The sequence below is a fragment of the Cyprinus carpio genome, chromosome B13, assembly GCF_018340385.1.
Source record: "Cyprinus carpio isolate SPL01 chromosome B13, ASM1834038v1, whole genome shotgun sequence".
Taxonomy (NCBI): domain Eukaryota; kingdom Metazoa; phylum Chordata; class Actinopteri; order Cypriniformes; family Cyprinidae; genus Cyprinus; species Cyprinus carpio.
In genome coordinates, this window is record NC_056609.1 from 16,975,510 (window position 1) to 16,998,995 (window position 23,486).

General features: G+C 37.5%; 1 protein-coding gene across 3 annotated transcripts in view; it reads right to left on the reverse strand.

Annotated features, from left to right (window-relative positions):
- The window catches only part of adka (adenosine kinase a), a 143,363-nt gene that overhangs the window by 113,646 nt on the left and 6,231 nt on the right, over positions 1–23,486 (reverse strand). For all 3 annotated transcript variants that reach the window (XM_042736933.1, XM_042736932.1, XM_042736934.1), the window contains exon 4: positions 1,987–2,065. In XM_042736933.1, coding sequence (XP_042592867.1) covers positions 1,987–2,065 — 79 coding nt within the window. The remainder of the gene's footprint in view (positions 1–1,986; positions 2,066–23,486) is intronic.

Sequence of the window (23,486 nt, forward strand, 5' to 3'; positions counted from 1 at the left end):
CAGATCCCGTTAAGCAAAATAAATGTTGGAACGCAGCAGAAAAAGAAAGACTTAAATGAAGAATCATTTCCCTAAGTCCTTTCGGGCTGTGTTCAGGTCATAACAAATGCACCCGGCAACACGAGGAGTCAGACACTAAAGTAATAAAATCACATTTGCTTGCACTGGCAGATTCCCAAATGATTATCCACAGTCTTACCTCATCACACACCGAGGTCTGTATTTCACAGTGATAGATGCACTGCGTGTGAAAGCCTCTGCAGCCTAATGCATCTGTAGATTTGGATGCTGTGCATCATCTGGAGATCATCAGAAAATTCCATGTGTCTGTTTAGATGATATATATCTAAATAACTCCTGTATTTGAGGTCTTAAAAATGTTGATGTTTGCAGCCACCTGCAAAAGTACACAGCAGTCCTGGACATGTGCTGGAGGAATCAAACTCCGTCTAGTTGGGCCCTGAGGGCAACAAGGCCATCTGAGTAGATTTCATTCTCTGCTGTGACAGCACCCTACCGGACCATCAGGGACTTATGATTATTTCTGTTGTTGGCCTTAAACAGTATCACACAAATAAAATATCCCACTCAGATGTGAAGCATCATGTCTTGGGAATTCTCGGAAAAAGCTTGAAAAAGTGATAAGCAAAATTTAGACTTTCTGGAAATGCTCGAACCCAAGAATGGCTGCAGTCTAGGCCAGCTAAAGTGAAGTGCTGAAAAGATCTTAAGATAACTGTCTCTCGTTTGGGCTATAAATCAGCGAGATGCATCCAACTTTAAATCTTGCTGTGTCTGATGTAACAAATATAAACCTGTAAAACTGGAGTAAAAATGGATCCAAAAAAGATAAATATACTGCATGCAAGCAAGTCCTTAAAATTAAACTGTGAAAGAATTACTGTGTACAAGTCTCACCGCTGACATTATTCTCACAAAAATGAGATGGTTTCATGGTACATTGCTTTTGTACAGGCCTGAGGGCCAGCAATTACCAGAGCTCAAGGTAAAACTGCACCAAAAGTAACAATTTACCCACATATTATCAAACACGTTTCATAAATGTTCTAATAAAGGCCTATATGTTTATCTAATTGAGTTAACTCTCTCTACAGACACCCTATAGCGACCAAAAACTATGAGATATCTTAGTTATATCTTATTAACTGCGCAAAATCTCAGAAGTTAGTGTAAACACTTGTAGCTAACAAATGTTTAATGTTAAAATAAATAAATTAAATACTAATAATGATGATATATTATTATTATCATTAAGATATTAAATAATAATAAATTACCATTGAATTATAACCCTCCAGAAAACACTTCAAAACTTGACAAACAGAAACAAACACATCAAAAGCTTGTAGATAGCTACAAATTTAACACAGGGACAATCAATTAATCAATCAATCAATAAAACAAAACTCATACATTTTATTGTTATTATATCATATGCATTATTTAAAGCTAAAATTTTATAAGATTTTATAAGATTTAATAAGATAAGATTTTATAGGTACACCCATAATCATTCAGGATTAGGGATTCTTCTTAATTTTTGAATTATTATAAATGTACATGAGACCTTTTTATATGGTTAGTAAAAATATGCCTCTAAGTAGGTTAAAAAAAGCTCCCTAATAATTACTGTAAATATCGATCTGCATAAAGATGTTCATTGATGACATATCACAAACTCTGCCGAGGAACTCTTAACTAACTTCTTAACTAAACATTTTTTTTTTGTCTTTGTGGTTTTACAGATATCCTAGTTGAGCACTTTAGACCACAGAGGATGTACCAAACCACCTGTCCATCGGAGGGAGCTGTGTATGATGCATCTGGCAGACATTTTTATCCAAAGAAACTTACATTGCACTTAAGCTATACATTTTATCCATTCCTGCATTCTCTAGAAACTCAAGACCTTGATGTTTCTAGTGCTGCATGCATTAAATACTGGCTACAGCTTTGAGCACTAACCTGTGCGACTTTTACAGAGTTCTGAGTGGCACCTCCAGCGTGATATTCAACCTTGAATTTCTTGACTATCTCTTCAAACCTAAAGTACAAAAGAGATAGAGAGAAATGTAAAAAATATTACAAAAGGCAAGGAAAAAATAAAAAAAAAGCTTTATGCATGCACACAGAATTAAAAACAACAAGTGAGACTTTTGATGACACTGAAACAAGGGTGTTTTATTTTTAACACAGGCCTTGTCCAGAGTACAGTCACAAGATCACCCAGTGGAGATGCATCGAGAACAGGAAACCTCAGACACTGTAAACAGGAAATAGAGGACTTGAAGCCTTGTGCCGCAGGGCAGTGAGCCTTCTGAGAAAGTGTGCGTGTACAGCGTGTAGAGACATGCATACAAACACACACAAAAGACCCACAGAAAGGCAACAAACCACCTGCCTCATGTCAGGACATTATTACAGAGAAAAGCATCCACTGCAAACCTGTATGTGCAACAGATTTGAACAGTATGCAAATAGTCTGAGTCACTGAAGGACGTGACCTCCAATGGCCTCTGCAGTCCAAACACAGGCATCAAAACCACACACACACACCGAGTTCCTCTCCACAGAACACCGATGTCTGAAGCTGATATCTGCTAACGCTCGCGTATATACATGTGCGCATGTAAACAAAAGATGAAGTGTATTAAGAATACTTATCCAGTATTCAAAGAACCATCTGACATGAAGACAAACAATGTTACACTGATATTAAACAATATTTCCATGCAGTGAATTCAGGGGCAGCTGTTGCTAAGGGAAGTAGGACACTGAACTGAACATTTTGATTAAAAATTCCAGGTGAATTTGTAAAAAATGCTAACAGATTTCAAAAGCATTCCAGAGACGATACCTACAGTAACATGCTGCCACATAAATTAATATATGTGGCCTTTTAAAAGCAAATTAAGAATAAAATCTAAAAGAAAATTCAGTAACACTTTAGTACAGGGACCAATTCTCACTATTAACTAGTTGGTTATTAGCATGCCTTTTACTAACATACTGGCTGTTTATTAATACTTATAAAGCATATATTCTGCATGACCATATTCCACATCCCTAATCCTACCAATACCTAAACTTAACAACCTTCCTGACTATTAATAAGCATCAAATTAGGAGTTTGAGGCAAAAGTCATAGTTAATGTTTTGTTAATGGTTACAATTGGACCTTAAAATAAAGTGTGACCGTAAATTCTAGTATTTTAGATACTATGGAGTTAAAAAGTGCAATATAGAAAAATGGTTTCACCAACAATAATAATCAAAGAAACAAAGTGATTTGTCACATTAACCATACAAACTATTAAAAAGGGCTTATCGAATTTGTGTTCATACTAAATGAAAGTTGTGTTTGTGTGCATGCTTTATAACTAGTTTAACATTTCCTTGAGTGCAGTGGTGATGTGGGTGGTTGCCAAAGCATTGCTATGAGGTTGCTAGGGTGTTTTGGGTGGTCGCTTAGTGGCATGAGTCAAACAAAGCTGGTCACAAAGTCTCTGTGATATTCAGACAGTATATGTGCCGAGATATGGCATTTTTTAACCGTTTATTGGCTTGGACATTCTGTTTAGGTTAAAAAAAATCCAATTCAAACTGGCTAGACAAGTAATACAGTAGCACATCTTTCCTCGACGACTCACAATTTGATGTATCATTCATTTTTGTACAATAACAGACTTCATTAACTTTCTTTCTTAAAGTACTGACATATCTTTTCTTCCATATTGTGACACACAAAGTGTAACAAAGAAGAAAAATGTAGGCCGAGGACTTCATTGGGTAGTGGATTGGACTTTGAGACATGGCCGATGCAATCAAAAGTGAATGTCCTGCATTCATCACCAGAGAGAAGTCAGAAATTTCAAATTGAAGTGTAATAATAATTTCATGAGGTCAAACATTCATAGCAATGAAACATACATGGATGAATGGTTCCAAATGAGATCTTGCATTAAAAGATTGGGTAAAACTAACCCAATACTTAAAGCTGGCCATTAATAATCAGTAATGAGTATTTTTATCTGGCTGGAATTGCTATGATTAACAAGGTCTAGTTGTTGTTTTCACACATACTAGGCAAGATGGGTAACCTTAACTAGGTGTGGTTCTCAATGACACAATTCGTGTTCCCATGAACTCAGAGCAAAGCGATGACAGAACTGATGTACCGAGCCCACAGAGACACTTGCGCACAAAAGCAGCGCTGCACAGTGCCTCGTGGAAAGCTTATGTTCCATTAGAAGAGAGTGGCCTTTGGGCACTGAATGGGCCACCCCTGGCTCCCAGCACTTCCTCTGGGAGGAGGGTCAGCTCTCCCACGGATCTGTCACTCCTCTTGTGGCACTGTCAGAGGGGAAAAGCCCATCAAGCAACACTTCATATCCAGCCAAGGAGCAGGAAGAAGCAGTGGGGGGCCGGCTTCAGCGAGGAGGGATCTCACATAACTACACATTTAAGTACTTCCTTTAGCAACAGGAGCTCTGCACGCTTGGCAACAAAAGGCTCAGGCTGGAGATGGCTGGCATGTTGAGGCTCTTCAAGATGCTGGCCTACAACAAATGCACCGGTTTCTCACTCCAGCTTGTCTTCAGCCTTTTGAAGCTTTTGTAAACAGTGGAGTGACACCTCCTGAGAACATAATCACGTGTGTCTTCCTCGTGTGTGCCTGAGAGAGATGCCTCTTAAAGGGACAGCTCACCTAAAAATGAAAATGGTCTTAATCACCCTCATACCATTCTGTTTTTTTACTGACTTGAAACAGAAAGTCCAAGCTGATCTTTTCTATAACATTCAGGAGCCAAAAGCATCATAAAAGTCATCAACATGACTTCATAAGATCTGTATAGTACACAAGGTTTGTGTGAAACAGATCAATATTTTGGTCATTACAGGTCACAGAAAGTTCAAAGGTCTGAAATGTACAACCATTTTATTTCATTAATAATTTATTTATTTGGTTGTTTTATGCCAAGTAAGCACATATTGCTATCTATTATGGAAAGAATAGAGTAAAATGTCCTTAAACATTTATTAAAATATTTAAAGTAAACTACTAGACATATTTAAAAGAAAATAGAGATACACAAATATAAAATCTATGTAAAGATTTTAGGCGCACTCAAAGTTTTTTTTTTTTGACACTTTAAATCTTCACTACCATTCAAAATGTTGGGGTCAATAAGATTTTATAAAGACATTAAAACTTAGGATGTATTAAATTTAATAAAAGAGACAATAAAGACATTTACAAAGTTACCATAGGTTTCTTTTTCAAATAAATGTTGTTTTTAACTTTCCATTCTGTAAAGGATCCTGAAAAAAAATAAATAAATAATCAGTTTCCACAAAACTACTAAGCAGCACAATAGTTTTCAACATTGATAACTATAATAAATTTTTAATGAGCAGCAAAATCAGCATATTAGAATGATTTCTGAAGTATCATACAACACTGGAAACTGGAGTAATGGCTGCTGAAAATTCAGCTTTGCCATCACAGAAATAAATTAGTTTTTACAAAATATTTACATAGAAAACAGTTATTAAAATTGCAATATTATTTACAATTCACAATATTTCTCGATATTATGGTTTTACTGTATTACTGATCAAATAAATGCAGCCTTGGAGAGCATGAAAGACTTCTTTCAAAAATCAAACCACCAGTCTCCAAACGGTTTTTTTTTTTTTTTTTTTTTTACTTTACTTTACCACAGAAGTTGTTTGGACTAAAAAAAACAGTGCTTGGTGACATCATGATGCAGATCACTGTAGGTTCTTGCATGTCTTATTTTAAAATATTATTATGTCAGCGTACCTCACAGACAGTTAACTTGCAAAATTCAAATATGAAGCAAGATGTGTCCCACTTTTCTTTTTTTGGAGCCATTATAAGTCACCATCCACTTTCATTCTAATTCTAAAAGAGACTCTCAAACATTCTTCTTAACATCTCATTTTGTGTTTCATGGAAAAAAGATGATACACGTCTGTAATGAACCATCCCTTTAAGCCTTTGGTGCATCAAAAATAGTGGGAAAAAAAAGTTAAGCATTTGACAGAAGAGAGCCAAATGGTTTCACACTGCAAACACAGTTCACTGAAGTTTACTTAACCATGCTGTCCATTTACAAACATCTTGGTATCAGGTAGTAACAATTAAAGCGTTTTTCCAACATTCCCGTGCAGCCTGGGTCAGGGCTGAGTGCAGAGGCCATCAGCGCCCCCTGTCTGGAGCACGGGACCCTGAACTCTTCATAGCGTGGGAACAATATACACACTTCCTCGGCCTACAGAAAAAAAATACTAACCATTCTGACCACAGTGCGTGGGACTGAGCTAAGCAAGTCAAACCACGAGCATACGCACACACAAACACATTACCCCTTACACACACACACACAAAAAACTTGTGCACTTTGTGCCCAGTGCTTCACTGGAGAACACGTCTTAGTTCTGGCCTGAAATGGGTGAGGAGAACAACTCTGGATGGGAGATTTGCCACAGCGCCTCAGTGTAGGGTTACAGAGCACGCACACACACACACACACACACACACACACACTCGCCCCTCAGAGAAAAACTGAACATGCACATGCACTCAGAAAACTCACAATAAGAATAATAAAAGAGGTGAGGAACATACATGTGAGCATTATTGATTGAAAAAGGCGCTATTCAGAACTGTTTACTACCTCAGCAATGAAAAAAAGCAGTCTACCTCACAGCAAGAGGCAGCAGCACCGATGCTCAATATTGACGGCGGTTTTATTTACTGTATAGTAGCTTGACTGGAAGCAGTTGATGTGGCTACATAGGCAATTCACACAAACAAACAGCGAGCCTGCGGGGAGAGGCAGGGACTGTTCATCAGTGGCCACAGGCAAACACTGCTCTACACACAGCCTTGTGTCTAGCTACTCCACGAACAACATCAAAGCAGCACTCCAGTCAGATTGTGGAAAACACAATCAATTGTGAGAAGCCTCTTATTTCAGAAATGTAAATTGGGCGGCTGTAGAGTGGTGACAAAGGGAGTAAGTGGTATAGTGGGAGGTGGTGTGAATCAACGGACGGAAACTGGTTTGAAGTTAGACATAGTTATTGCACCTAGGGGAAAATGTTATATTAAAAGTACTGAATATATCCGGAACCCAGCCTTATTTAGACAATTCTGTGGTACTTTTAAAGTGTCAACAGAAAAACTTTTTTTTTTTTTTTTGGTATGTTAAGCCTAAAAAAAGCCCTCTATGGACAAACAAACATTAAACACATATTATTTTATTATACATTAGATATGTGACCCTGGTCCACAAAACCAGTCATAAGAGTCAATTTTTTGAAAAAGAGATTTATACATCATCTGAAAGCTGAATAAATAAGCTTTCCATTGATGTATGGTTTGTTAGGAGAATATTTGGCCGAGATACAAATATTTCAAAATCTGGAATTTTAGGGTGCAATTTTTTTTTAAAAGTTGCCTTTAAAGTTGTCCAAATGAAGTTATTAGCAATGCATATAACTAATCAAAAATTACGTTTTTAAATATTTACGGTAGGAAATTTACAAAATATCTTCATGGAACATGATCTTTACGTAACATCAATATGATGTTTGGCGACAATTTTGACCCATACAATGTATTGTTGAAAGGCTATAATGGAAAAAAATAAATAATAAAATAATATATATATATATATATATATATATATATATATATATATATATATTATAATAACATGTATGTAATAAAATATTTATGTACACCAAAAATAAATAATATTTTAGGAACACAGGATAAATAAATAAATTCATAACCTTTGTTTTAAAAATAAATTTACACTGTAAAAGAAATATGATTATTAAGTCATGTAAACTTATGTTTTTACATTATTTTAACTCATCAAAATAAGTTGAGCAATTTCAACTTTTAAGAAGTTTTGAGTATCAGCTAGATTTTTTCATTCAGTTTTATATTATTTACGTTGAAATGACATATGTATAACAAGTTGATTATACTTAAGTTCAGTTTGCAGATTTTAAGTTGAAATAGGTAAACATTTTTTAACGGTGTGCAAATCTTTTTTAAATAGTAAATAATTGTATTTTTTAATTGTAAAAAAAAAAAAACATTTGTAGTAACTTAATAAAAATTTTTTTTAAATCATACGTAGCTATAAAGTGCATAAGAAAATAACCCACAGAATCAATGATGGATCTTAAGCATGGCTGGGCAGCAAACCATTTAATTTAAGTGAAGCACGAGGACCACATTTTTCCTTTTATTTATTTATTTTTTTAGAGCACCAAATGTTCACTTATGAAGAGAGGGGGCACAGTGAGGAACGTCAGACTGTGCTCTTTGAAATGCCTCACCACAAATGTTACAAGAGCTGAAAAGAATGCGCTTAAACATCAGATTGATAAAACCAGAGGCAACATGTCTTGCATATGCTTGTGGTTAGACATATTAAAGCAAGATGAGAGCCAAGTGTCTATCCAAGATGGGGATACAACTGATTTTTCAGACAGCGATTTAAAAAAGCCACTATTTAGGGACTTGGTCTTCATTTTTTTGGTCATAGGAAGCTTAAGCAAAATAGGTGCAAAAAATAAACAAAAATAAGGAGAAAAGCACAGGGATGGAGGCGGAGAGAAAGAGCACAATGCAATGATGCTAAACAAAACCAGGTCAAGTCTTCAGAATTCTTTCAGATGGAGCTTTGAAGCACAACAATCGCAGTTAATTAGATCCAGAATATCCGCCTCCACTTCAATAACATTGTTTTTGTCAATAGAACTGGATACAATTAAACAAAAGCAATGAGACAGCTCGCTCTAAATGCTGAAGTGAGACGCTCTGCTCTGCCAATGACATTGTTTGCAGAGAAGACCTCTAATGAAGGAAGAATACAGCGCTTTACTAATGCAGGCCATATTCTAAACAGAACTGACAGTTTCTTACAGAACCGCTGCCTTTATGACAGCTGACACCGCACACGCTAAACATACAGAGCTAGCAATAATGACAAGCACTTAAATACTCATTAGCAGGCCGATATAAAACAACCTGTCAGGGCCGCATCCAGATAGCGAGAGATATAGACGAGAAGTTTGAAGGATAAGACCGTGGAAGGGCTGTAAATAAAGCAAGGCGAGCGGCGTGTGTGTCTATGTCTGAGCTCACAGCTGCCCGCTCCTCAATGGTTCATGGAGATCCTTAAGAAGCCTTATGATGAACTGTTCAGTAGTGGTTTGGGAGAGAGCTGGTCAATGGAGCACCAAATCCACAATTCCTCATAGATGCCAATACGTCCTGGCTCAGGATGTGTTGTACACTAGAGAGGACAACTGAACTGAGAAATGAAAACTGAGTTTTCATGCTTTGAAAAGAACACAAATGCAACTTAAGACAGGGGAAGAATACAACGTCAGTTTACTTCTGACCTGTAACATATTTAGATAAAAATTTGCAGTATGTTTGCATGTGCAGGATAATAATGATGGATCAGCCAGTATTATCAGGGATAATAAATAGAAAAGTTTGCTAGTTTAGTTGTTATAGCACAAAATGTAAAATTATTTAAAAGAGGCTATATTACCCCCCCACTGGGCCAAGAAGCCTAACTGTAATTTTAAGATGTAATACTGAAGTAGTTCACAATATAACTTCACCGTATTTCTGATATAAAAGCAGCCATGGTGAGCATAAAAAGACTGTTCATTAAAAATATCTTACTGACCCCAAACTTTTGAATGGTATACAGTCTTCTGAAGTCAAAACATGCCCAACATATTGAATAAAATCAAAACTGATCTCTAATAATCCCCTTCAGTGAGTTGTAAATCATCAGCTAGGAGTGATATTTAAATTGAGTATGAGAAACTGATGAGTCTGATTCATGAACAATTAAAAGAGATGCATTTTGTGAACATTCCCTGAACTTAAATGCATTCAGAAGACTTATATGGATTTATATAGTTCCATTCCTAGGGCCCTATGAAGTCCATTTTATTTTTCCCCAAATCCATTTTATTTGATCCAAGTTCCGTGTTTTTTTTCTTTTTTTTTTTTCTTCATCATTTTAATGAATGTCCATTCTGGATTGCGTTTTTTTCCATTTTATTTTTTCTAGACACTGTTTTAATGGTTAAATTTAGTTTTATTAAGCATGTCTAATTAATTGAAATCATGAGATTTAACAGCAATTTATTAAAGGTTTTTTATCAATTACATTTTTAAGGCCATATGAAATACGTTTTAGGTTTTTTTGTTTTCTGAAATGCAGTTTTATTTTTACCAAATTCCGTGTTTTCCATTAATTTTCTCGATTCCAAATTTTACGGCATTTCTAAATAGTTGATTTTATAAAAAACTATTTTTTTTTAAATACTGTGTTGCATATTTATATTTTTCTGGTAAATAATTCTGCTAAATAATTTTTCCAGTTAACATTCCTTAAAAAAAAATTGTTTTAACAATAATTTTATTAGTAGTAGTACTATCATTACATTAAGTAATATATTTCTGTCACAGTTTCTTCAAGTTAAACCAAACTTTTATTTTGACAGGTTGTTGTGGAGACCTTTAACTTTCTGACCTTTAACTCAGTTGTAGAGACTATGTTCATGTGTTTATGTACTCATATATTGAGGCAGCAGGGCTGAAATCATCACACGTGTTTCAGTATGTGTGTAGTAAACGAAACCTGCATCTGTGCCATTCATTCACACTTTAAATTACTTTAAAAGAACATGCAGGATTCATATTTAAATAGTATTTTACAGCTTAAACATCACATTTTGATATAAGTGTACTTACCTACTTTTGATTTATGCATTCAAAATTTGGCAAATTCCTAGACACTCCGCGTTGTAGCCTACACTAAATTCCAATTTTATGACTGGATTCCGCCATTCCATCTGCTTTTTTGGCATCTCGGAAATCATAGGGCCCTATATTCCCCATTTATTGCAATCGCATGGAAAAGAGCAATCAAAACATTATTTTAAATATTTCCTATTATGTTTCACACAAAAAAACAAATGAAAGTAAAAAAAAATGCCAGAATGTTCTTTTTTTGAGTAAACTAAATACAGTCAATGTCAGATGTGCTGTATTCATTCAACGGTGCTCAGGAGAGACAGTCTGGACTGGGATGCACATAGGTGCATGTCTATACAGCACTGAGCTATTAAAGATTTATATAGCAACTGTTAGAGCTATTGACATACAACTGTGACCTCAGAAAGAGCTGCCTTGTTTTCCCATTTGAAATCATGGCAAGCATTTGGGCTCTGTTGAACCAATTCTACAGAGGCCGAATCGGGAGTAAGCCAACACATGTCCTCACATATACACGAATACAGACACCTATACATATATAGAAAAAACACACACAGACAGACACAGTCAGGATTAATGGCAGGGAACAACCTAACCTGCTGTTGGGTGGTCGTGAAAAAGTCCAGATAAACTTTTGACTGCTGAGCACGTCTGAATTATGAAGTGAAATAGATGGGTTCATTTATTTGGAAATGCACATACCAGGTGGCAAGAGCGTGGGACATTATTAATGTAGCTGTCATGTAAATTCCACATAAACACAGGAACAGAGAGGAAATGTACAATTTACAAGCATCTCACTGACCGAGGCCACAAAGCAGCCATTCATTCGCCAGGGCCGCACGTTTAAATAGAAACAAGGTGGTCAATGGTTGCACGTCATCGTTAGCCTCTCAATAAACAAGTGAATTATATAGGCCTGTCACAAAACGGACTCAAGGTTTTGATTTAACATATAAAATGTAAACTTCAGAGAAGGAAAAAAACAAAAACAAACAAGTTACATTTAATGCAACCGCAACGACAAAAAAAATTGGTCATGCAGCTAATGTGGCTACGACTTGAGCGTCAACGCTTGAAACCCAGAGTTTGCATTTAGACTGTACAGAACAATCTGAAATCTATAAAATGAAGCTCAAGCACCGCGGGCTGGTGCGTGACGATCCAAAGCAGAGTGTAGTTCACCGGCGGCTGGGCAGCGGCCCTTCTCTCTCTTTCTCTCTCTCCCCAGATGAGTCATTAACAGGCAGGCAGAACCAAGTGTCCTGGCTTTAAATGCCACCCTCTAAAAATAAACCCCCAACTGCAGCCTGACTAATGTCTCCATCAGTATTCTCTGTTCCTGGCCAGAATACTTATAGCTAGCTTAAACGCTAACCTGCACAGAGCGCTTTTCCGCAGGAGGGGGGACCTCCATCTTGCCCTCTCTCGATGTTAATCATAACACGCTTGGAAATTTCCGCCTTCTTTTACACATAGTTCTCTGAGGATTTTCTTTACACATACCTAGCAGGGGAGAGGATCTGCTTTCTCACGTAGTCATATGTTTGGAAAAAGCTGTAACTGCTTTGAAAGGTGTAGAGGTGTTTCTTCAGCTACAAGCACATTTATGTCCCAGAGGATGATTTGTATTACAGATTTAAACATTTTTCTTTTTGTGAAGATCACATTTAAACCCTCTTGGAAACATTTTACCTTGTCTTGATTATTTATTTTTGCTACTTTTTGAAAGTCTTTTATAGAGTTTATATTGTCCCGGACCTACCAACTAAAATTATGAAAAGCTGTTATGAAATATTGATCATTACATTTTAAAAACCATGGGACGTTAAAAAGTGAAGTAAAGTGAAAGTATAAGTGAAAAGCACGCTTGATATGAAAATTAGCCATGATGGCAAAGTGTGAAGGAGTATATTGTTGCATATTTCCAGTCAAACTCTAATTGATAAGTTGCAGTATCTAAAAAACAGAAGAAAAAAAAAATCTCTATTTAAAACACAAAATGCTAGCTACAGAATTAGCCTTGGCAAGACTTTTTTTTCAGAAACCAGGGATTCTCAAATATTTTAAGCTGAAACTATTAGATGTAAAATACACCTCTGCGATTATAGGTTATTTTTAATAAATTAACAACATATTCATATGTTCACTGTTCTCTCATGTGTTCTCCCACAGTTCCTTCAGAAACCCAAGTTTAGGAAACCCAGCCATAACAGAATATCCTCCAGAGAACGTTATCAAATACAATGAGTTGGCGGAAATTACATAAAAATCAAAGGGGACAAATTAAATAAAGCAGCTGTGAACCAATAGGGTCGACAGGTCCAAAAATACCCATAGTTAAAGAAATACCTATAAAACATGACACCTTGAATATACTGTGCTCATGAACTGCTGGAGATCCCTCCTTTTAAAGAGCAACTTAGCAAATGTGTTTGGGAAAACATGAGGTGTAATCGCCAATAGCTGAAGAAAACCAAACAAGATTGATGTAGAATGAAAATGGGTCTCAGGTTGAGGTGAGTGGAGGGGAGGTTCCTGTGGACTGAGGGCTATAAGAACCCTCCTTTCAAATAAGACTACATAAATCATGAAACAGTGTGGTTAAGGCAGCTCTTGTGTGGAATGCAGCGGTTGATGTGCATGCCTACATGGCCCTTTACATCTGAATTCGCAGACAGACAGAGTGGCTACGGCCTCCTGTGAGGGCCTCTTCCCCACCGGACCACATTCACCAAGTTAATGGAGAGAGATGGAGAGGACTTAATAAAGCTTGGTGGGACACCTGCTCCTAGCCATCCACACTGGGGAATCTGAGCAGCCTGGGTGTTTATTTCACACGAGGGGACTCCAACAGACTGGAATCGAACACACACACACACTCACCCAGGCACAGACACACAGGGGCTCACAGGATTTGGGCTTGAATAACTGTTTTTCAGCACCTTGGAGCGCAGACGGCGAGGGGCCCTGCTCTCAGAGGGCTTAAGGAGTCCTGCTCAAAAGCAGCAGCTGCCTCGGGACCTTTCCCCCCTCGCAGGGGCCCAGGGGATCACGTGGCTTGGCTACAATCAAGAGCCTTTTAACCATTTAATCATTTAGCAGAGAGCACACACATATCATTCTCCACCCTAAACAGCTGTCCCGGGGCATCCTGAGCCGCTAAAACCAGAGGACGTCATTAACCGCCATAAAACGTGCTCTGAAACAAGTTACTATTTTATATTTGACTCAAAGTTATCCCATGGGATGCTACTCAATCAATGTCAGGACGTCCTGGGTAAAGAGGTTTTGATCTGAGGAATATTAAAATTAAGAAATAAAATGAACTCTTCTAAAATTGTTTAATACATTTAAATTATAGATTTGTAATTGTTTTTTGAAATATTTAGTTATATTTATATATTTTTTAAATATTATATATTTTTCTAAGTTGCTTTTAAGGATATTGTGTGAAACTGAATTGTCAGTATATGAATTTTTTTCTTACCTTGTTTTCAAGCTTCATTTTACGTATGAAGTGCGTTATAAAAATGTATACAATTTATTTTATTATTTATTAAAAAGCCAAAAAAGATAGTTAACATCCACCAAGTATCCAAACACTTTTTCCCTCAAACACATTACCCACATGTAATCAAACTAAGTAAAACTGATTGAGTTTACCAACCATACTAACATCTAAAATGTACAGGACTCATTTGCCAACACAAATCAGTACTTCAGAAAGACAAGTGTTTTCTCCACATGAATTCTCCCGAAATCACTCGAGAGGAGAGTTTTCCATTGAATTGGCACTGAAGGCTATATTTAGACAAACAGCTAACAGACGCACTGGGACGCGCTCAAACAATGCAGGACGACACCGAATGTAAAAGCGGCCGTCAATCCTCATTTCAACAGAGTCATCTGGTGCGCCAATTCTTCCAGACCTTCAGGAATTAGCAGTGTGATCAATGGATATACTTTCCCTCTTTTCCTTCTCTCTTGGGTGAGGCTGCTAATCAGCAACACCAAGCTTAGCAACATGGTTTGTTTAATTATACTGGTAGTTTACAAGGAGACTGAGGACTTCATGAAAAAAAAAAAAGCGAGTGAGGGAGGGGGCGGATCAGTGTGAAAAACTGGTAATAAATATTGTTGTTCCAGCCCTAATTAAATTGTTCAGTAATTTCTCAACACAAAAGAGAACACAGTTTATCTGTTTAAAATCAATAGCCCATTTCACCGTGAGCCACGTCCCAGCAAGACGACAGTGTCATTACTTATTCTGTTCTCTAAGCCTCCACTGTGCCTGTTCTCCCAAGGTTGAATCTGTTATTTTTTCCCCCTTGTTCAAGAAGAGTGAGAGAGAGAGAAAGAGAGAGAGAAGGGGGGAAAGTCAATAATTCCTCTTTTATAAATGGATGGATTTGGCTGTCAGGGGACAGCTTTTCAAACGCAGTGTCTCAGCTCTCTCAATGACTCTTAAGTAATGTCTACAGAGCCACTCACGCACAAATAAGATCATTAAAAGCACTGATTACCTCTGAGCCTTCACCACTCATCTTTAAAATATTCTTTACTCTGACAAGTGGAAAGCCAATTTAAACTGAGATGTTAAAATGAGCCGATTGCGATGTGCTGCAGCGGAGGCCGTCTTCCAAAACAATTCCGAGGCGGCCCGATGACTGATTACCCAACCGCTTATTTGTTTTGAAACAATTACTGGTAATCATATTGATGTTTATGCGCGGTGCCCTTTCTGAGAAGTAAAACTCCGCTTTGTAATTACATCACTGGAATCTAATCAAGAGGAGATAAACCTTCACCTATGCTAACAACATATTAAAATGCAAATCAGCGCAGTTGCAGATCCGCGCGCCTAATTATCCCGTGATGTCACAGATGCGGTCCTTGTGTTCCGTTTCCATGGCAATCTATCAATCTGAATCTGCTCATTAACTTTACAAATATTAACGATGAGACGTACAAATCGGAAATCATCTGTTTTTGATGAGTGGCACAGGTGCAGACCAAGCTCGGCGGAAGCATGACATCACTGTCGCCCTATCAGACAGACATCACTGAGCCCTTGGACTCGCATTACCAGATCGCCCTGAGGTAACACTACTGATGTCAGATCCTCTTTGGGTCAGAGGGCAGGACCTCTCACACCGTGGTGACTTGGACTCTTCGTCTGGGATGAAACGATGTGTCTGTGGTGACAGTCTGGGTTTCAATTAGACTCAGGGTTTGAAGGCAGACAGATGGTGTGAGAGAGATGGTCCTGCTCTTCAAATCTGAAGTAAAAAGACTGCCCTTAGCTGATCTCCTAAGGGAGACACATGGGATGATCCGTTGAGCTATGATGTTCCATGTCAATAATTCATATCCATGCAGAGAACACCACATGGCCTAATGTGAACCATCTACGAGCGCACGACTGCAGAGTTTCATCAGTAATAAAGAAAAAAGGCATTGAAGAATTTTCTAGTCCAATTTACTCCCACAAAATGGCTGTAGGATCTTGGTTTCTGTAAAAGTATGCTCATTTAAGGAACTTTTGGCTGTGAATCAGTCAGAGATAAATGAGGGTAATTACACACATGGCCCAACTGTTTAAATTAGGTTACAAGTTAGGCTACAATACTTTTAACTGCTGGACTAAAACGAATGCTGAAACTGCTGGTTTCCTCTGGCAAAATACGAGTTTTTTCTTAACAACATGCCATTTCTAAAGTGTTAAAATGCTGTGCCTCTGATCTTCTCCCTAAAAACATGATAATAAATCAGGCGATAAAAGGACAGACAAGAAGATATAGTCAACATAAAATTTGCCAAACCTTTATGACTTACTTCACAAGAGAACAACAGGATACAAGGGTGAGTAAAATGGAAAGTTTAATGTGAACAAACTAATAATTAATAATAATAATAATAATAATAATAATAATAATATTCTTACATAACTTTTTTTTTTTTTAAATCTGAGCAAACTATGTTGGATATTATTATTAATCATGAAGTATTAAAACTGCACTGATATAACATTGCATATATAATATGACAATGTTAATGTGTCCAATGTATTTGATAAAATTATTACATAATATTTTATTATATTTTTACAGTACATATGTAATAGAACATTTAAATCTGATCAAACTCCTTGTCTGACAATAACAATAATAATTTAAACGTTTTTTGAAACATTTCATACATTAGGCCTACATATGATACTGTGTTCATAGTATTACATTACATATGTATATACACACACACGCACACACTCACAGGTAAATAAATAGTTAAGCAAGTAATCATCTACAATAATTTAGAATTGTTTTGCTGAAACTGAACAAACCCTGACTGAGATGACAGTCATCACAGCTATTAAAATCTTGAGAATCATTCAACAATACCACATTAGGAAAAACTTATTCCTCTACAACACACCCAGCACAATACTTCATTACACACCCAGCATATTTTCCATGATGATAGCTGGCTGAAGCTCAAGAGCGCAGTGACTTACAGCTCCACCTGCAGGAGGACCCGCACGGTGCGTTTCAGCTAAACTGCAGGCCAGCCAGGACTAGGGGGCAATAGAGTGCACATAATCATTGGGCTCTGTTGGTAATGAGGTGCTAGAGAGACAGTAAGCACAGAGCAGCAGGTCTGAGGTCAGTTTTATAGAGTGATTCGAGATGATTTAAGTCAAAGCTGGGGTTTGTGGCCATTCGAAACCCTAGAGCTAAGCGTACAGAACCAAACACTTAACCAGGAGTGAAGAGGGAAAGGCATCCGAATGCTGTCGTAAACATGGCAGGCACGCATGCTTGTAACGAAAGCATGGAGCGGGACCAGCCCACCGCCAATCAGGCCAGCATTTAGTGCAGCAGGAAAACAGACGGCCTGGCTGGGCTCCACGGCGGCCTGCAGCTTAGCAATTAGAGACCGTCCAGCTTTGACTGAAGAACAAACAGACTTTAAAAAAAACGACTCTACCTGACTCCCTGTAACACTTGGCTACAACCTACCTAATACATCTCAGCAGAAAAAGATCTATGTTCCCACCTGAGAGGGCAAAGACCAATGGAAAATCCCATAGTGGCCATAAAAGCCAATGTTGCGCTTCTATGCTGGGCCGCAGTGTACAGTCTGGAGTTTCCTGACAGTCAGCTTACTGCCGCCATAATTCACAGCACATAAATCTAAGCAGTCATAACATACAGCAGAGCTTCAACGATGATGAAGACTGAGAAGAAAAGTGCAAGAGGGAGAATACGACAGGCGATATCCTCGCTCTCTCTCCTTCCTCAAGATGAACAGAGCAGAGACCGGGCAGAAGTGGATGCAGAGCTGAGCGTTAAGAGGTTACCGCTCGGACATCGAGCCATTAGGGGAAATCACTTAGAGGATTGGCTGCAAAGGGATGGCTGATGGGAAATGAATCAGGCAGGAGCCAGAGTTGGAGGCGGAGCCACTAGGGACCATTGATCCAGAGCCGGACGAGATTCTGGATCCTGTAGACCACCTGCTTTAACCCTCCCTCCTCGTCTGTAAGGTCGGGGTAAGGTCACTGTCCTGACCCCTGGAATGTGACCCTGAGGTGTGGTGCTTTATATGCACTTCCAGCCAAGGCTGGACGAGCACTGGTGCATGTCTGCCAATGGGAAGGCAAAGTAAGGACGGCTCACACAGGGATAACCTTACAGGAACATACAGTACGAGTCTGTGGCTTATTTAACTGAACAATATGTTTTCCGAGCGTATAGCTCTTCGACAGAAGTGTCAAGAATGCAGTGCCGATGATTAATTGTAGCCGTCTCCTCCAACTCTAAGAGTTAAGCATCCCTGCCAATCTATTTTTTTTTTTCGTTTCTTTAATGTTGACAAAGTGTTTTGCCCCAAACACTGCTGAGTAAATGTTCAAACTGCAAGCATGCACAGTTTGCAAACGGTTTGTCCCCCTCAAACATACTATTTTTCCCAGTCCTTCGCGCACCTGCAATTTAGCTTTTGGTGTGCAACAGCTCTTTTTTCTGCCCGCTCTCAAATAAAGAACAGCACACTCATCAAAAGCAGCTCCATCTGAGACACATGAAACAGTCAGACTCAGCTCTCTCCGGGGGGAGGCAGATTGCCCGTGGGCTGCGCGGCGTTAGGACAATCTACAGAACAAAAGGAAGCAGATCAGAGCTGGTATGTTCTGTGATTGTCATGGTATTTATGAACTCAATGTGATGTGTTCTCAATAACTGTTTCAGTATATACAAATGACTCAATTTCGAGAATTTCAAAACAAATAACTTCAGTCAAGCTTTGCCTTTCAGCCTGGGAAGCAACTCAATTGTCCGTCCCTAGCTAAACAAAACTAATCTGAAATCGGATAAGATTTCCTGTTGTGCACGAGCAAAAGCCACCCTGCGGCATGTTGCCGTGTGAAACTGATAAAATGCCTAAGCATATGCCTCCACCTGCTGGCTGCCAGTGGTACTTCACCTGGTGTCTGTTCATATGAGCTGATGTTTTTTCCAAACATGCTGCTGTGTTACTAGGCAGCTGTTCACTACTTTAATACACTGGCACACATGCCACCTCTTAAAACAGAAATGACTTCAGTTTCAATGACATAAGAACACATTGCAGAGCTATATACAGATATTATTTTTCTGTCTCTAGATATTTGGGGAAAATATCTAAAAATATATAGTAGTTATTTATTTTAATTGCCATGTCAGCATCTAAGGCTATCATCATGGCAAAAACTGAGTTGGAACAATACAAGAGTTACAAACACAAAATAAAACCAAATAAAATCGACTAAAAATACAGCAGATAAAATTATACAAGATTTTTTAAAATAATATTTAAAAAATCATGTTTATTAAAAAATGACAAAAAAACTTTTCCAAAAAAATCTTACCTAAATCAAATGAAATCATTAAAATACATAAAGAAATTTTCATTCTAGATGCAAAGAAAACCATGTAAATTGAATGTCCAATATTGACCAATAGCAATACAACAGTGCTACATACAGCTAGTAATTTCTTTTCAGATATTTGGGACAAGTAAAAATTTAGTTAATGTAAAAAAAAAAAAAAAAAAGATAAATAAATAAAAACAATCCTTAAAAGGAACTACAATAAAAGTAAGATTTAAAAGAAATGAATTTAAATAACTTATAAATACAAAATATATTAATAGATAATTTTACAAACAAAAAAAAAAATTGTCACAAGATGGCAGTATTGTACGAGTATGAGTTAACCATCTGGGTTTCTACATGGTCCAAGGTTTTTTCTGGTTAAAGGGGTCATATGATGTGATTTCAATTTTTCCTTTCTCTTTGGAGTGTTACAAGCTCTTGGTGCATGAAGAAGATCTGTAAAGTTGCAAAGACTAAGGAGGGCCTCTGCCACGTCCTCCTAAAATGGCTTATTCAAACACGTCCCCAACATATCTACTTCACTATGTGGAAATATTTGCATAATGTCACCCAAATGTTCACGCAAAGAAAGAAGGCGGGGTAACCGCAGTTAGTGTTGAAGCAGTCATGTCAGGGAGATGCTGTGTGTATCTAGGCGAAAGCAAAAGCACTTTATTTTGCCTTCTGAAAGTAGATGCATTTAGGAATCTTTTAAGATTACTTACAACAGAACAGCAACTCATTTTATGGATGATAGTTTCGTGAACCTAGGAGAGGAGGTAATTCTGACTTTGCTACGACAGTCTGGTGCTTCTGAATCAGCTACTATAAGTATGTTTTGTTATTAGTATTTGCTATTGAATGTTCAAATGCAGAGTTTTGCGCGTTGTGTGTGTGGGGGTGTGTGTGTGTGTGTGTGTGTGTGTGTGTGTGTGTGTGTGTGTGAGTGAGTGAGTGAGTGAGTGAGAGAGAGAGTGTGTGTGTGTGAGTGTGTGTGAGAGAGAGAGAGTGTGTGGGGGATCTTAAACGTTTGTGGCTTGTTAGCATATTCTGTTACACCAAATAATGATCTTTTTTTTTTAAAAAAGCATCATATGCCCCCTTTAACATGGCTCAGTTAAGCCTCTGCTGGTAGATGCTCTAACTACACAATCTGGTTCTTAAAAGCTTCTATGAAGGATGTTCAAAAATAACTTATTTTTAATGGCCCCAACAAAATATTTGGGCACTTCATAAGTCATTTAGACATAAGTTAATGACTGAATTTCACTGTATTAGATAAAGTGGCATCTGTAAACAAATTTTAAAAGGTATTTTTGAAAAAAGCTTTATTTTTCCATTTTACCATGACTTTCCCTTCACCCAAATGCACTTTGGCTGATAAAACAGTATTCTCCATTCCCCAACTGATACAATGTTCTATGAACAGATTAAAGAAAACCAGACAGATGGGAACATTTAGTAAATGTACACTGTATTCTGACACTAGAAAATCAACCACCGCATTTGAACACCACACACAGTCTGAAGACTGCTGAAGCTGTAACAGGACTACAGTGATTGGTGACTGCACTCTGCTGCCTCAGGGCCTCGTAAATCACATGGGGACCAATGAATGCCAGCATACGCCCAGCATACAGCAAAATGCCAGGGCATCTGTCTGTGATATAAAACTCAAGCACTCTTCAGTCTAAATATCCCATAATGTAAATTAACAGAATTATGCAATGCAAAAAAAATCTATATTTAAGCATTAAACTCTGAGAGGTTGGACAATATTGTGAATATAGTAATGGCTAAAGGCAGATGTTTAGCACTACACACTGCAGGGCCTCAGCTGTGACTGTACTCATGAAATTAAATGCTGACAAAGCAGTAGAAACAAAACCTTTTACAACTAGTGATGAACAGTTTTTGTATTATACAGTATTCTACTCACGGCCAATTCCAATTAACTGCTTTTCATGCTAAAATAAATAAATAAATAAAAATTAATTAAATTAAAATATTAAAAAAGAAAAAAGAAATATATATAAATTTAATATAATATATATAGATTTTTCTACAAATCTAAATCTACAAATGCCTTTAGGCATTACAGCATGTACAGAATGAAATATGGATATTTACTTTGAGATTTGCACAACTACATTTTTTAAATTTTTCTTAGTGTTAAATTATTTTTTTTTAAGATTAACTTTAAGCGAGTGAAAGCAAAAGTGTAAACGTAAAAATACAGGAAATGAGCATGCAAAATATCTAATATTGACCAATATTAATAAAATAAAAGCATAATCTTTAACCTCCCCAATATCAGCCTAATAAAGGATAAGGTATAATATATTGCACTTTCCTAATTACAACTATGAATTCAAACAGTTCTACAATAAACAAAGATTATGCTATTGGTTTTAGCACGGGTCAAAGAAAAGCAACCAAGCAGAGGGACTGAGACTGGGTTAAATGTGCTTTGAATGCACGGCTGAATCATATATAGCAGGTTTATCAAGTGTCGTGACTAATGAAGAGCATGTCTGGCCTCTCCACCTGTTGCTCGCTGACTGTTTGCCTTTGTGTCAGGTCAAAATCTCTGATAAGGACAATGAAAGAGAACACAGTGGGGGCGCATTTATAATACTGCAGACTCACCAAATCAGACCCTTTCAACCTGAAGTGGTCAAAAATGAACGGAACACACATCGGTGCACAAAGCAAATTCAAAAAGGAACATATACATGGAGAAAGTGGTTTTAAAAAAAAACTGCACAATGAGTCGACTGTGAAAGTCATTGAACCATGAGAAGTGACATTCAGAGGTGCCACCACAAAGGGCAGTTTGGATCAAATTCTTTAAGGTTTAGAGGTTGACATACGCCTCCACACTGATTTGGGCAGATTACAGGCCTTTTCTCACTTGTGTGTTTTTTTTTTTTTTTGGCTTGGACCAATTTAAACATCTGAATTCTTTAAACACAGTGGGATGCAGGGCTGTCCTTGCTTTTTCTCAGTGGTAGGCCACATTCATTTCTCTTCATACAAGGCCAATGAAGAGAGGCCCACAGCTTCAAACACAATAGTCATTGACAAGAGCTTTGGTTCCCACCGGAATCATCACAAGCAACCTAGATTAAGCATCCAAACACTGCAAGCAACACTTCATGGTTGAATCAAACATTTAGCATGGTTTGAGGTTACTGGCCCACAGAAGATAATTATTAGCAAACTGAATGGGTGTTAATGTCACACAGGCATCCACGTGCAAAAGCCAAGAAGGAACAGTCCAATGATTTACAGACAATAAGAGATATTGTTTGAAGCGTGATGAATGGGCCCCCTCGTGATCATATGCATTACATTGTGCATGCTGAAGTGATGCATTGTTGAGATCCGAGACAGAGAGGAAGCACACAGCGCAGCTGAGTAAACCAATACAGGGCAAAAGGTCTCTGTCTGATCCATGTCTTTCGGCTCAATCTCAACTTAAACACTATAATCTATGAATCCAAACAAAAACAACCCTACAACCTTTGGAAAGAATTTCTGAGAAGAGCTTGTTACACACAACCACAGTCTGATCTGGACAGCCAAACATTTCCTATGGCCGTAGTGTTTTGGAAAACAGGAAAAAAACATTAACAAATTATTTACGTCATTGTGTGTTCAGCGTTTATATTTAACACTTACAGCACATAA